The 15,726-nt window shown below is 45.7% G+C and overlaps 1 protein-coding gene and 1 long non-coding RNA gene across 2 annotated transcripts; one reads left to right on the forward strand and one right to left on the reverse strand.

Annotated features, from left to right (window-relative positions):
* Positions 1 to 2,454: 2,454 nt before the first annotated feature.
* LOC118939503 lies at positions 2,455 to 10,444 on the reverse strand. The gene is made up of 3 exons (XR_005036429.1): positions 10,223 to 10,444; positions 4,559 to 4,709; positions 2,455 to 3,957 (listed from the first exon to the last, which is right to left on the reverse strand). It is a non-coding gene; the product is annotated as an uncharacterized LOC118939503 (long non-coding RNA).
* Positions 10,445 to 10,970: 526 nt separating this feature from the next.
* LOC110491299 (protein Tob1) lies at positions 10,971 to 15,150 on the forward strand. The gene is made up of 2 exons (XM_021564654.2): positions 10,971 to 11,239; positions 12,853 to 15,150. The coding sequence occupies exon 2, from the start codon at positions 12,985 to 12,987 to the stop codon at positions 14,086 to 14,088; it is 1,104 nt and encodes a 367-aa protein (XP_021420329.1). The 5' UTR covers positions 10,971 to 11,239; positions 12,853 to 12,984; the 3' UTR covers positions 14,089 to 15,150.
* Positions 15,151 to 15,726: the final 576 nt, after the last annotated feature.

The following is a 15,726-nucleotide window of genomic DNA, read 5'->3' on the forward strand; positions in this document are numbered from 1 at the left end:
GCTTTCGACTCTGTCAATCACCACATTCTTATCGGCAGACTCAACAGCCTTGGTTTCTCAAATGACTGCCTCGCCTGGTTCACCAACTACTTCTCAGACAGAGTTCAGTGTGTCAAATCGGAGGGCCTGTTGTCCGGACCTCTGGCAGTCTCTATGGCGGTGTCACAGGGTTCAATTCTCGGGCCGACTCTTTTCTCTGTATACATCAATGATGTTGCTCTTGCTGCTGGTGATTCTCTGATCCACCTCTACGCAGATGACACCATTCTGTATACCTCTGACCCTTCTTTGGACACTGTGTTAACAAACCTCCAGATGAGCTTCAATGCCACACAATTATCCTTCCGTGGCCTCCAACTGCTCTTAAATGCTAGTAAAACTAAATGCATGCTCTTCAACCAATCGCTGCCCGCACCTGCCCGCCCATCCAGCATCACTACTCTGGACAGTTCTGATACCTAGGTGTCTGGTTAGACTGTACACTCTCCTTCCAGACTCACGTTAAACATCTCCAATCCAAAATTAAATCTAGAAACGGCTTCCTATTTCGCAAACAAAGCATCCTTCACTCATGCTGCCAAACATACCCTCGTAAAACTGACTATCCTGCCGATCCTTGACTTCGGCAATGTCATTTACAAAATAGCCTCCAACACTCTACTCAGCAAATTGGATGCAGTCTATCACAGTGCCATCCATTTTGTCACCAAAGCCCCATATACTACCCACCACTGCGACTTGTATGCTCTCGTTGGCTGGCCCTCGCTTCATATTCGTCGCCAAACCCACTGGCTCCAGGTCATCTATAAGTCTTTGCTAGGTAAAGCCCCGCCTTATCTCAGCTCCCTAGTCACCATAGCAGCACACACCTGTAGAACGCGCTCCAGCAGGTATATTTCACTGGTCACCCCCAAAGCCAATTTCTAATTGGCCGCCTGTCCTTCCAGTTCTTTGCTGCCAATGACTGGAACGAATTGCAAAAATCACTGAAGCTGGAGACCCATTTATTCCTCACTAACTTTAAGCACCAGCTGTCAGAGCAGCTCACAGATCACTGCATCTGTACATAGCCCATCTGTAAATAGCCCATCCATCTTCCTCATCCCCATACTGTTATTTTTTTTATTTATTTTTTGCTGCTTCTTTGCACCCCAGTATCTCTACTTGTACATTCATCTTCTGCACATCTATCACTCCAGTGTTTATTGCTAAATTGTAATTATTTCGCAACTATGGCCTATTTATTGCCTACCTCCCTTATCTTACCTCATTTGCACACACTGTATATAGACTTTTTCTCTATTGTGTTATTGACTGTATGTTTGTTTTACTCCATGTGTAACTCTGTGCTATTGTGTTGCAGTGCTTTGCTTTATCTTGGCCAGGTCGCAGTTGAAAATGAGAACTTGTTCTCAACTAGCCTACCTGGTTAAAAAATCTGTGTGAGTTAGCCAAGAGCTGTGTGAGTTAGCCAAGAGCCGTGTGAGTTAGCCAAGAACTGTGTGCGTTAGCCAAGAGCTGTGTGTGTTAGCCAAGAGCTGTGTAAGTTAGCCAAGAGCTGTGTGCGTTTGCCAAGAGCTGTGTGCGTTAGCCAAGAGCTGTGTGTGTTAGCCAAGAGCTGTGTAAGTTAGCCAAGAGCTGTGTGCGTTTGCCAAGAGCTGTGTGCGTTAGCCAAGAGCTGTGTAAGTTAGCCAAGAGCTGTGTGCGTTTGCCAAGAGCTGTGTGAGTTAGCCAAGAGCTGTGTGAGTTAGCCAAGAGTCGTGTGAGTTAGCCAAGAGCTGTGTGTTTTTTCTACTGTATATGGTTCTAGGCCAGTATAGGCCTAGAACCAGGTCTAAATCAGTCCCTGATTAGAGATGAACATTGGAAACATGCAGTGGAACTGGCTTTGAGGTCCAGAGTTCTGTCTGAAGGCTCTAGGCTATATGGCTCTGATCAAGAGTATTGCACTAAACAAAGAATAGGGTGTCAGAAGTATGCCATTTTGTGTCTGTGCCACGTTTGCTGCCATTTAGCTGAATGTGACTGGCTGGCTGACTGGCTGATTCATGATAGCCTGCTGAACATAATCCCTGAAATGAAACCCAGCACTACCTGGAACAGAATGGCATTGAAATGGGAGAGGAGATCCCACTGATAGTTAATAGACATTAATAGATAGTTAATACATGAATAGATAGTTAATAGACCCACCTCCACAATCATTTTCATCATTTTCACGCTGTTTAGACATTCAGACATGGACTTTGCTTATATCAGGCATTATATAAGGCTCAGTACCAAAGACTTGACCTTAATTTAACTAGGCAGGTAAGAACAATTTCTTATTTACAATGACAGCCTACCGGGGAACAGTGGGTTAACTGCCTTGTTCAGGGGCAGAACGACAGATTTTTACCTTGTCAGCTCAGGGATTCGATCCAGCAACCTTTCAGTTACTGGCCCAATGCTCTAAACACTAGGCTACCTGCCGCCCAGACTTTACATACATGGTTATGATAACTAGGAGGTTGTACTGTCCAAATCCATGAACACCTCCGGTTCCCAGTCCCACCTCCCATGCGTGTACTGTATATCAACATTTTAGTGTTAGTTTATTTAGCCTGAAAGTTATTTCCAACTCTTTTCCCTGAGCCCATTGCTCAAACCTCTTCAAAGCATGCATGTATTCAGTAGAGTCGAGCTGTGCAGGTATTAACAGGTATTAACAGGTATTAACAGGTATTAACATGTATTAACAGGTATTAACATGTATTAACATACTTAATGACATTCCTACTTCTTAGCAGGGAAGTGTGACTACCCCCCCCCTAAAAGGGTGAAAGTTAGAATAGCATTTAGCATTAGTACTAGCATTTGACCTCGTGGAGACTAATGTCCCCAGTTGGTCAATAATCATGTGTTTACTATTCTTGTGGGACACACACGCACACACACAGAAAAACACACACACACACACGCACGCGCACGCACGCACACACACACACACACAACTGGAAAGGAAGATGTTTTTTACCCCAAGAGGGAGGAGATAAAGTTTAATTTTCATTAGCCACATTTACACTTTCAAAAACACAACTAGGAGCACCTCACCACAACAACAACAAAAACAGTGGGGCCCTTTGGTGAGCTCTCTATGACAAGAGGCAGAAACCAGCGAGAAACCTGGCGAGCCTGAATGCTATTAAACCAGTAGGGGGGGGGGGGGGGGGGGGGGGGAGAATCTTCATACATTTTTAACACACTCCACCATGTTGTGTAAATAACAACCAAATAACACAGTCACTGTGTATGTAGTTGGATTTTTAATGCTCTGTTAAAGAACGCCATTTTGCAGTGTTTGGTCATCTCACTGCCTGACCGCTGCCGTGTTTTGGGAATAACAACCAAATAAGATAGGCATTTGTGGTATGTATTGATATTCAAACTGTCCTTTTCACTGTGGCCCTGTGTGGCTTAGCCGGTTGAGCATGGTGATTGCCACGCCAAAGGTAAGAGGGTTCGATTGCCGCTTGGAGCCACCCATATGGAAAATGCATGCACATGTGACCGATGTGAAATGACTAGCTTAGTTAGCGGTGGTACGCGCTAATAGCGTTTCGATTGGTGACGTCACTCGCTCTGAGACCTTGAAGTAGTGGTTCCCCTTGCTCTGCAAGGGCCGCGGCTTTTATGGAGTGATGGGTAACGATCCTTCGTGGGTGTCAGTTGTTGATGTGTGCAGAGGGTCCCTGGTTCAAGGCGAGGCTGTAAATTGCTTTGGATGACAGCGTCTGCTTACGAGTATATGTTATATACTGTAATTCATAGCATACAGATTGCTTGATTTGGTTAACTCTCAACCTGAATGCAGCCATGTCTTGGTCTGTGTCCAATGGCTTCTGTAGTGTTTTTATGGCTCCATCACACAGGATCCTCCCTGCTGGGACTCATCTCTCACCCCTACAGAGGCCCAATCTGGAGAGAGGGAGGGAGGGAGGGAGAGAGAAGGAGGGGGGGAGAGAGAAGGAGGGAGGGAGAGAGAGAGCGAGGGGGAGAGAGGGAGGGAGGGAGAGAGAGAGAAGGAGGGAGGGAGAGAGAAGGAGGGAGGGAGAGAGAAGGAGGGAGCAAGAGAGAGGGAGGGAGGGAGAGAGAAGGAGGGAGGGAGGGAGGGAGGGAGGGAGGGAGGGAGGGAGGGAGGGAGGGAGGGAGGGGGGAGGGAGGGAGAGAAGGAAGGAGGGAGGGAGAGAGAGGGAGGGAGGGAGAATGCACTGCATTAACGTCCATCCCCTGAGTTGGACAATATTTCAGACTGAACAAATCAATCATTTATGAAACATACTGTCTCCTTTTGCCTGGGTATTCAGGGCAGGATATAATATTCTGTCTCAAATCTGTTCCCCTCCTCTGAACCCCCATTGCCCTAGCTGTATAGTTCATTAATACGGTTTTGTGTTTATTGTGCTCCAGAGTTCATGTTAAGTAAGAGAGGGCTGTGATGTAAAATATCTTAGGACTAGGAGGGAGGGAGGGAGAGAGAGATCTCAAAAGATGGTGACATTCACCCAGTCACGCTCACCTCGGTCATCATGAAGTGCTTTGAGAGGCTGATCATGGCCTACATCAAGGCCAGCATGCCAGGCACACTGGATCCACTCTAATTTGCATACCGCTCCAATAGATCCATGGAAGATGCCGTTTCCATTGCTAATCACATGGCTGTAACACATCTGGACATGAGAAACACGGATGTGAGAATGCTGTTTATTGACTACAGTTCAGCATTCAACACTATAGTTTCCTCCAAGCTCGACACCAAGCTCAGAGCCCTGGGTCTGGACACCAAGCTCAGAGCCCTGGGCCTGGACACCAAGCTCAGAGCCCTGGGTCTGGACACCAAGCTCAGAGCCCGGGGTCTGGACACCAAGCTCAGAGCCCTGGTTCTGGACACCAAACTCAGAGCCCTGGGTCTGGACACCAAGCTCAGAGCCCGGGGTCTGGACACCAAGCTCAGAGCCCGGGGTCTGGACACCAAGCTCAGAGCCCTGGTTCTGGACACCAAGCTCAGAGCCCTGGGTCTGGACACCAAGCTCAGAGACCGGGGTCTGGACATCATCCTCTGTAACTGGATCCTGGACATCCTGACCGGCAGACCACAGGCTGTGAGTATTGGCAACAACACCTCCTCCACACTGACTCTTAACACAGGGCACCCCCAAGGGTGTGTCCTCAGTCCTCTTCTGTACTCCCTGTTCACCCACGACTGCATGGCTTTGCACGACAGCAACTCCATCATAAAGTTTGCAGACGACACCACGGTTGTAAGCCTGATAATCAACAACAATGAGTCAGCCTATAGGGAGGGATTTGTGCCATCTGACTTGAACTGCCTGGTGAAACCCCCAAGGCCACAGCAATCATTCGTAGCCAGTTTCAAGAACCCCCCAGTTACTAGAACAGTTTGGGTTAAAATTCAGAAACGGCTAAGATTCAGCCCTGTTTAATAACAAACTTCGAGCATAGCCCCCTTTACGAAAGAATGAAAGGTAGTTACAGTACAGTACGACATACAAGTTTGGTTAAGCAGGTTCACCACCCTCAAGTCAGCGGCTAGTAGTGTCCTGGACGAAGACAACGTCTGGACTGGGGCACGAAAATGGCTAGTAATGTTAAGACTGGGCCTAACCGGAGTGGGCGGAGTCCAACACCTCCCCAGCACTGGGAAACAACAGAGGGTCCGTCCACTACTACAAGCTTTCTCTGCCCTTAACCTTGTTCTGAATATCTCCAAAACAAAGGTCATGTGGTTTGGTAAGAAGAATGCCTCTCTCCCCACAGGTGTGATTACTACCTCTGAGGGTTTAGAGCTTGAGGTAGTCACCTCATACAAGTACTTGGGAGTATGGCTAGACGGTACACTGTCCTTCTCTCAGCACATATCAAAGTTGCAGGCTAAAGTTATATCTAGACTTGGTTTCCTCTATCGTAATCGCTCCTCTTTCACCCCAGCTGCCAAACTAACCCTGATTCAGATGACCATCCTACCCATGCTAGATTATAGAGACGTAATTTATAGATCGTAAGGTAAGGGTGCTCTCGAGCGACTAGATGTTCTTTACAATTCGGCCATCAGATTTGCCACCAATGCTCCTTATAGGACACATCACTGCACCCTATACTCCTCTGTAAACTGGTCATCTCTGTATACCTGTCGCAAGGCTCACTGGTTGATACTTATTTATAAAATCCGCTTAGGCCTCACTCCCCCCTATCTGAGATACCTACTGCAGCCCTCATCCTCCACATACAACACCCGTTCTGCCAGTCACATTCTGTTAAAGGTCCCCAAAGCACACACATCCCTGGGTTTCTCCTCTTTTCAGTTCGCTGCAGCTAGTGACTGGAACAAGCTGCAACAAACACACAAACTATCTCAATGTCTTCATTCAACGACTCCATCATGGCCACTCTTACTGACGGTTGTGGCTGCTTCTTGTGATGTATTGTTGTCTCTACCTTCTTGCCCTCTGTGCCCAATAATGCTTGTACCATGTTTTGTGCTGCTAACATATTGTGCTGCTGCCATGTTGTGTTGCTCCCATGCTATGTTTTGTCTTAGGTCTCTCTTTATGTAGTGTTGTGGTGTCTCTTGTCGTGATGTGTTAACTTAATTTTTAATCCCAGCCTCCGTCCCCGCAGGAGGCCTTTTGCCTTTTGGTAGGCCGTCATTGTAAATAAGAAATTGTTCAATTGACTTCTACCTTTTTCTCAATTTCCGCCTGACTGGCGTGCCCAAAGTAAACTGCCTGTTACTCAGGCCCCGAAGCCAGGATATGCATATAATTGGTACTATTGGATAGAAAACACATTGAAGTTTGTAGAAATGTTAAAATAATCTATAAGACTATAACACAATTGATATGGTAGGAGAAAATCCAAAGAAAAAAACAAAGAAAAAACAACCTAAATGTTTAATATCCATAATTTTTATGAATATTTATTTGAATTGCGTGCCCTCCAATTTCACCGGAAGTTGTCGACAGGTGTCCCGCTGCCCTAAGAAGTTCTGACTTGTCTAGTTAAATAAAGGTAAATACAATTTTAAAAAATACTACGGCATGCCCAAACTGTGCAGAAACTTCATACAACTGGGCCATCTGGCCATTTCCTGCACAGCCATCATCTGCAAGGTATGTATAGACAACCATTCCACCTCAGACTGTACCACATGCCCCTGCAACCTGTGTGGGAAAGGGGGCCATTTCTTCAGAACCTGCCCCAGTTCCTACGCCGGCAGGGCAAGGGCCAAGGCCACTAACCCAAATCCCAACCCCCTCCACCCTCTCCACCAGACAATAACATCAAAGACACAGACCTTTCTACAGGCACCACCCAAGATGTCTCAGAAACAACCCCCCCGCCCCACGCCGGCCCCTCCACCTTTGCACCCCCAACAAATCCCTTGCTTACCACCTCCACCCCCTCCAAACCCCTGGTCAAATGGGAGCCGGTTTTGAGAGAGCTTACACAACTCCAGTTCTTAGATGACGATGACGACCCAAACTGGACTAACATTTCCAAACGGACAAGACCAGACAAACAACAGACCAACAAGAGACCAGACCAGAAGACCACCCCAGAACCCAACCCCTGATGCCAGCCAGCCTCAGTCCAGACCCCTCGGACCCTCTGAACCACCTTCACCCCTCCCAGCATCCCCCATTCCATCACCAAGATAGTACAAGATTTCAACAGGCAGTCAATGGGGAGGCACGTCAAGACCTGTGAACAGCCACTCAACACAAATGACCCGCTAGAGGCCCTCATCCAAATATGCAATGAATCAATCAGACCTGAACTCTGCCCCAATAACCCATCATCATGACTCTGACAACACTCCGAACAGAAAGATTTTCCCCAGATGGGTGTTCAAGGTGGCCTCTCCACTAGATAATATATCTATAGATGAAATATGGTACCTATAGAGAGCTTCCCCCAGGTGGATCTGGGCTCTGTTTTCTCCCTTTGTCGTCCAGCCTTGCCGTCACATCGCTCCTACTCCAACACCAGCCCAGGCCGATGGACATACCTTCCACCACCCCCACACCCCTGCTCCCTCTCCATCTCTTCCCCCTACTCGTATCCCTCTCACAGAACCAGACCAGAAGCAGGAACCATTCATCACCACACCAGAAGGCACGGAGGAAGGACCAAAGCTCTAGACGCCTGGAGCGAGCAGGCCACAGGAGAGTACCATCACTGACCTCCAGGTCTTGTGCTTCCAGGTGTGTTTGTCTGCTCCTCAGGTCGTCCTTCCTCCCCTTTGCAGATCCAGGTCCAGACCCAGACCCAGCACCAGAACACCGGAAGAGGCACGGAGGAGGGACCAAAGATCACACCTTCACCTGGAGCAAGCAGACAACAGGGAAGTACCAACATTGACCTCTGGGTCTAGGGCTCCCTTGTGTGTCTGCTTGATCCTCAGGTTGTCCTTCCTCCCCTCTACAGACCCAGATCCCAACTCAGCACCTGTAACAGCCCCAGTTCCGGTTTCAGGTTCCCGGTTCCAGTTTTTCCCCCCCCCCCGGTCCCCAGCACCAGACCCAAAACAAACCCTTGACCTCCAGTCCCGGTCCCAGCATGACTTCCAGTCCCGGCCCTAACACCAGAACCAACCCAGGTTTTCCTGGTCCCAGACACAGCACCGACCAACCACAACTGTCACCGCTTTTCAGCAACTGCCAGCACAATCCCCACCACTTCCCCTCCCCAACACAAAGACACATACTGTACATTGTGGACTGACTGACTGAATTGACTGACATATTTTTCTGATTGATTGATTGATTGCTTTTGTTTCTTAAAAAAAAATTTTTTTGATTGGATGACCTTTTGGTTTGCTTAATTTGAATTGATTACTTATTGTTTTAATTGTTTATTATTTGAAATTAATTATGGATTGAATTTGAACTTGTTGAACATTTTCAACTGTAATTAATTTTTGAAAAAACTATTAAAGGGAGAAGGTAAGTTAACTGGCATTGTGGTATCATGACTTCAGGAAGCAGAGGAGGGAACATGACCCAATCCACATCAACGGTACTGCAGTAGAGGCGAGTCAGCAGTTTTAAGTTTCTCGGCGTCCACATCACGGAGGACCAGAGGACATCACAGGACATCACGGAGGACCAGAGGACATCACAGAGGACCAGAGGACATCACAGGACATCACAGAGGACCAGAGGACATCACAGGACATCACAGAGGACCAGAGGACATCACAGGACATAACAGAGGACCAGAGGACATCACAGGACATCACAGAGGACCAGAGGACATCACAGGACATCACAGAGGACCAGAGGACATCACAGGACATCACAGAGGACCAACAACACCACCACTCTGGTCAAGAGGGCGCAACAGCGTCTTTACGTCCTAAGGCGGCTGAACAAATTTGGCATGCCGCCCCGGGTCCTCTCCAAATACTACCGATGCACCATCGAGAGCGTCCTGACCAGTTGCATCACGGCCTGGTACGGGAATTGCTACATCCACAACCGTAAGGCCCTCCAGCGGGTGGTGAAGACGGCCCCGTACATCACTGGGACCGTGCTCCCACCCATCCAGGACATCTACTCAAACAGTGTCTGAGGAAGTCCCACGGTATCATCAAGGACCCCACACACCCCAGGCATGAGATGTTCTCTCCCTTATTGTCGTGCAGACGGTATCGGAGCATGAGGTCTGATATGAACAGGCGCAGAGGAAAACGTTTATATCTACAACCTATCAGACTGCTGAACACTTGAACTGGACGGACCACGTGCTCTGATCCACGTTCCTCTTTTGTTCTCTAACGCTCCTCTATGGTTCCTCAAGCAAGGGGGGAGGCCGATGACATCACAAATCCCCATGAGACCAACTCTTTGAATGCCCTACACCTTGAAGTTTGCAGTTGTTGTTACAAAAAAAAGCCCTATTTTGCTCAAAACTGATTTAGTTTTACCTTATAGTGTATACTTTACTATATTTATACTGGCTTTCAACAGTAAAAGCAATACCAAAAAAATACGTATTTGAGCTTTACACAGTTGCTGTACTAGGACACAAACAGAAAGAGCTTGACCATTGTGTAACAAAACCAGTCACTCACACGGTCCCACAGACCATGACCTAAAAGTTTCATCATAGGAACCTGTAACCTAGGGAACTTTAGCCTACTATAAAACGTAACACTTACACGTAATATCCCATGTTTTAAGCAAGGACCCAATATGCATAACCTTTTAACTCTAATGTCCATTCATTTCAATATATCAATTTCTCACTTGTATTCCTAATGTTTAGGAGAGCGAGGTCAGAATAACCCTGTAACTTCAAGCTAAAGCATATCAAAACAAAATTCGCGAACTGTACAGACTGTACAGCCAATGTCCCAAGTACCTAACGGAACAGAGCACAACCCTACCCGGTGACATGTGTCCTTCCGCCAAACTGCCTATACACTACTTTTCCCTCTCCACAACCTTTTTTGCACGTCGTCTCACAATGATCATTGTATTTCCGAAATAATCACACTGGCATAATCTTTGGGCATAATCAGAGCAACTACAACAAATCATTGTCTCATATATTTGAGACACTATATCGCACTGGTTTTAAGTGTCCGTTTCTTTGCTATGAAATTGAGTGGAATTTATTTACTACTGTCAAAGTACATACATTAATGTTCACTAGCTATCTCAACAACCTTCAACATTATGATACTTGTGGTCCCAATACACATGAAACGCTAACCACTACCGTAAATAAACCCTTGCTATTAACTGACTTGCTAAATAGCCAATCGGAATGCAAGATGAAGTAGTTCACGAATGACGAAGGCCGAGTTTGGCCAATGGAAACCCGTTATTTAGGCTCGACCTCTGAGCACCTCATCACCGCCTTTTTTGTGTCCGTGGCGGAGTACTACCTATATATAAACGAGACAATCCGAACTTTAAAGCGCAGTTGTAAAAAAAACTTTGTCGCCCGCATAACATAACTGGAATAAAATATAGTCATACAGCAGCAGGACAATTTTGTTCAACAAGGAAGTAGCTAACCGTCTCCATTTAGTTAGCTAAAAAGCGTATTTGACAACGTTATTTTTGTTTGCTACAGTAGCTAACTGACGTTAAGTCATTCGTCATCGAAGCTGTGCAGTGCAACGACCTGCTGTGAATTTTTATGTAACTGTAACGTTGGATACTTACATGTAAGTATACTTCTCTTTTATTAGCTATTTCAATAGAAGTCGTTAGCGAGGTAGCTAGTTAATTAATTTATATTGTTGTTCAAATCCCTAGAGACGAGCTAATTGATGATATAACCGCTTTGTTCCGTCTTGTTTTGGGTTGGTTATAACGTTAGCTAGCTAGTACAGATAATTATTAGTAATAACGTTAGATAACTAGTTGATATAGCTGACGATGGGAATATCTAGCCATCTAGCTAGAAAGTTTAAATCAAACTATTTTGAGCTAACAACCAGACGTAGTTTTGTTAGCTCGGTGGTCATTGAATGACAGTGAAGGATAGGAGCACATTCAACAGTCTTAATGTTAAATTACACATCCGATGAGCTTTCATTTAACAGGTTAAGTCTATACCGTAACGGTAAGCATAGCTGCTATTTACAATACTACATTTCCTTCAAACCCTTGGTGCGTAACTAGCTAACGTTGGCTACGTTAATGATTGATAGATTCAATTGAAGCGAGGCAAGCTGTAGGATTTGGATTGAACGTTTTGATCATCTCATATATATCTCGCTAGCTAATGGTAATGGTAAGTGTCATTTCTAAAAGAGAAGGACATCTATGACCGTGAATAGAAATTCAATGAGGATTATGTAACAACAAGGGTTCTCTTTGCTAGATCAGCTCACCAGCTGCTCTCTAACAATACATGATTCTCTAGCCAGTGGTGGTTCACGGACACGGTTTCTTCCGTTACCTTCACTAGACAACACATCTCATCATATCAAATGAATTAGGGACGTGTGTGTGTGTTTGCGTCATCGCGCAAGAAATATTCTATATCAGGTGAGGTTGCAATGTCTCGGATCATTGGCTAATTACATTGTTACTTTAATTGCGTTAACGCGCTGAGCCACCACTGTCCAGAGGTCAACTATGCTTGCTTTTTTAGCTGTCACAAATACTAGAAGACTGCCAGGGAACTGAGTCCGTATGTTTAGGCCTTACTTATAGCTAGCTAGTGATATTGTACTGGGAAGGGAATGGCAGAGCACATTTAGTACTCTACTGTAAATGCAATCAGGTTTATGAAGCCAACATCTTTACAACGGTGAGTTAAACAGATTATTTAATATAATGATAATATATTCTATTTAGCAGATGCTTTTATCCAAAGCGACTTGGCGTCGTCATGCGTGCATACATTGATCATATTACTTATATGAACGTACAGTTTTGTTGTACTATGGGATGGTAGGTTTAGCAATAATGACCCAAGTGGGTGTGGTATATGGCCATTTACACCACGCCTATGCATGAATCAGAAAGCCTGTATACAGTCCTTAGCCATGGTATATTGGCCATATTCCACAAACCCCTGAGGTGACTTATTGCTATTATAAACTGGTTACCAACGTATGTGTGTGCGTCACCTCAGGGGTTTGTGGAATATGGCCATATATATAACAGTAAACAGGTAGTTTTGCATCATACCAGTGGTATATTGTCTGATATTTACACGGCTGAAATGCTGTTTCAGCCAGTCAGCATCCAGGACCCAAAGTACCCAGTTTATAATTAGCATTGTCATCATGTTTTTGTTAATTTATCTCTCCTCCTCTTCTTCCAGGCTTAGGGACCTTATCCTGTGGACGGAAGGATATCGTTTCAGCAACTACCACTTACTCTGTCCCTCTGTTTGGCCCAAACTGCTTATCACTGCAACGCTCAGGAATACCCACGTCATAACCGGGAAGCAGCTATGCAGCTTGAAATCCAAGTAGCACTTAACTTTATTATTTCCTACTTGTACAACAAACTCCCCAGACGGCGTGTGAACATCTTCGGGGAGGAGCTCGAGAGGCAGCTGAAGAAGAAGTACGATGGCCACTGGTACACGGATAAGCCATACAAGGGCTCTGGGTACAGGTGCCTCCACGTAGGGGAGAAGGTGGACCCTGTGGTGGAGCAGGCAGCCAAGGAGAGCGGCCTGGATTTGGACGACGTCCGGGATAATCTCCCTCAGGACCTAAGTGTGTGGATTGACCCCTTCGAGGTGTCCTACCAGCTTGGCGAGAAGGGGCCGGTCAAGGTGCTGTATGTGGATGATAACAATGAGAACAACGGGTCCGAGTTGGACAAGGAGATCAAGAACAGCTTCAACCCAGAGGCCCAGGTCTTCATGCCCATCAGTGACTCTATCGGGACCTCTTCTGAGTCCAGCTCTCCTTCACCCCCTTTCGGGCAATCTGCGGCCATTAGCCCCTCGTTCATGCCGCGCTCCACCTATCCAATAACCTTCACCACCGCCACCTTTGCCGCCACCAAGTTTGGCTCCACCAAGATGAAGATCTCCGGCCGCAACAACAACAATGGTAACGGCAACAAGGTGGCCCGCACCTCCCCAACCAATGACCTGGGGCTGAATGTGAACACCCTAATGAAGCACAAAGCCGTTTCCACCTCCATGTACTCTCTGTACGGCCTGGGCCAGCAGCAGAATGCCTCTGCACTCTCTCCTAATGCTAAGGAGTTTGTGTTCCCCAGCCTCCAGGGTCAGGGGAGCTCCGGGGGCGTGTTCCCCAGCCTCCAGGGTCAGGGGAGCTCCGGGGGCGTGTTCCCCAGCCTCCAGGGCCAGGGGAGCTCCGGGGGCGTGTTCCCCACCCTCCAGGGTCAGGGGAGCTCCGGGGGCGTGTTCCCCAGCGAGGGCTCTCTCAGCCTCAGCCCGCTGCAGTACAACGATGCCTTTGACGTGTTTGCGGCCTACGGAGATCTCAACGACAAGACCCTCAATGATGGGCTGAACTTCAACCTCAGCAACATGCAGTATTCCAAGCAGCAATTCCAGTCGGTCATGGCTAACTAAACCTGACACTAGGACTTGAACATGTTATTTCTTAATGACGACGGTAGCTTGAAGGGAAGCATTACGAAGAACTGGACTTTCAAGGAACCTCTTGAGGAGCTTTTTATCTAGTTATGGAAGCAGCATGTGTCCAAGGGTGCTTTTTCTCTGTCCCATTGAGTTTTTTTTTACTAAAAGTTTGTTGTACGAACACGTCCAAGCTTGATTACTTAAATTCAACATCCATAGTTGTTTTTTTTTTTTGTTTTTTTTGTCAACCGAGCACAAAATATATTTTTGTACTATGTTTGAAATACAAAAAAATACTCCATTAACATGGATTTAAAAAAAATTCAAAAGATGTTTCTGTCCTCTTAGTGTTTTACATGTGTTAGGACATGGCAGATTTTGTATGACTTTGCACTACTAAATGGGGATACTTGGTCTTTTTCTACTTGTGTAATTTAATTTAGTACAGAGTTTAAGATCTCAGAGTATATATTGTTTCTTTGACATGGCAGTGCATCTATATTTTTTACTACTGCAGTGATGGCTGCGGCAGCTTGTCATTGTTTATTTTATTAGTAGTATTTTTTTTATTTTTAGGTAAAGAATTGTCTTTCAAAATCCCATCTACAGCTGCATCATCCTGACGGGTTGGTATCCATACTGCCTGGTTCGGCCTCTGGCAACTGTTCGGCCGCAAGGCACTACAGAGGGTAGTGCGTACGGCCCAGTACAGAGTATTCTAAAGATTGCGTACAGAGTTTTCCTTCGTGGTGGAATTTCATGTGCAACAAGAGTTGTATTTTCTCTTAAGAGTTGAAAGATTTTGCTATATTATGTACAAAAAAATGTAAATTGTATACATTTTAATTTTGTACCTACATTGTGTAATACTTGATAAAAAAAAAAAAAAACGCTATAACAAAGTATTTTTTTTGTCCGTGTCTTAGATGTCAAGAGGGACTGGAATAGTTTATTGTTTTGTATTAAAAATGCTTAAATTATGTTTCTCTTTTTACATTTTTTTTAAAAATATTTGCACCCTGGTCTTTTTAATAAATTAAACTACAGTCAAAACATGATTTGTGGACATTGGATTTATTGATTGCTTGCATTTGTTAGGCCCAGAATCTCATCTTACGAATAATGGGGCTTTTATGACAGGAATAGACAATTAGTTTAGGACCAAGGCAAGGCCTGACTCCTCACTATTCCGGGGATAGTGTTGATGCGTTTCTATTATAATAGGCCATCAGTAAGACTGCTCAATGCACATCCACCTTCTGAATGAACAACCTTAGCTGTTGGGCAATCCTTGGCCCTGAATGGATAAAGAAGCAAGCTGTGAAAGTGTAGCACTATATACATGTCATGTTTATAGTCTTGTGCCCAAAGGGCAGGTTAAGATCACACAGAATGACTTGGCAGTTTATTACGGTGACATCACACACAGATAATCTACAATTCATACCACTCCTATGTTGTGCATGTGAACTCCCAATGCTATTCATGATTATGATGGAATCCTGTACGCATGTGGTATACCAGTTCCTTCAGGGACGATCCAAAGTCCACGCCCATCCCCGGGTTACCTTTCATGTGATTGGTGTGGAGGAGCTATTTTTGTCACATGTCAAATTATTGTGACTATCA

Source organism: Oncorhynchus mykiss, chromosome 16 (genome assembly GCF_013265735.2).
Source record: "Oncorhynchus mykiss isolate Arlee chromosome 16, USDA_OmykA_1.1, whole genome shotgun sequence".
Taxonomy (NCBI): Eukaryota; Metazoa; Chordata; class Actinopteri; order Salmoniformes; family Salmonidae; genus Oncorhynchus; species Oncorhynchus mykiss.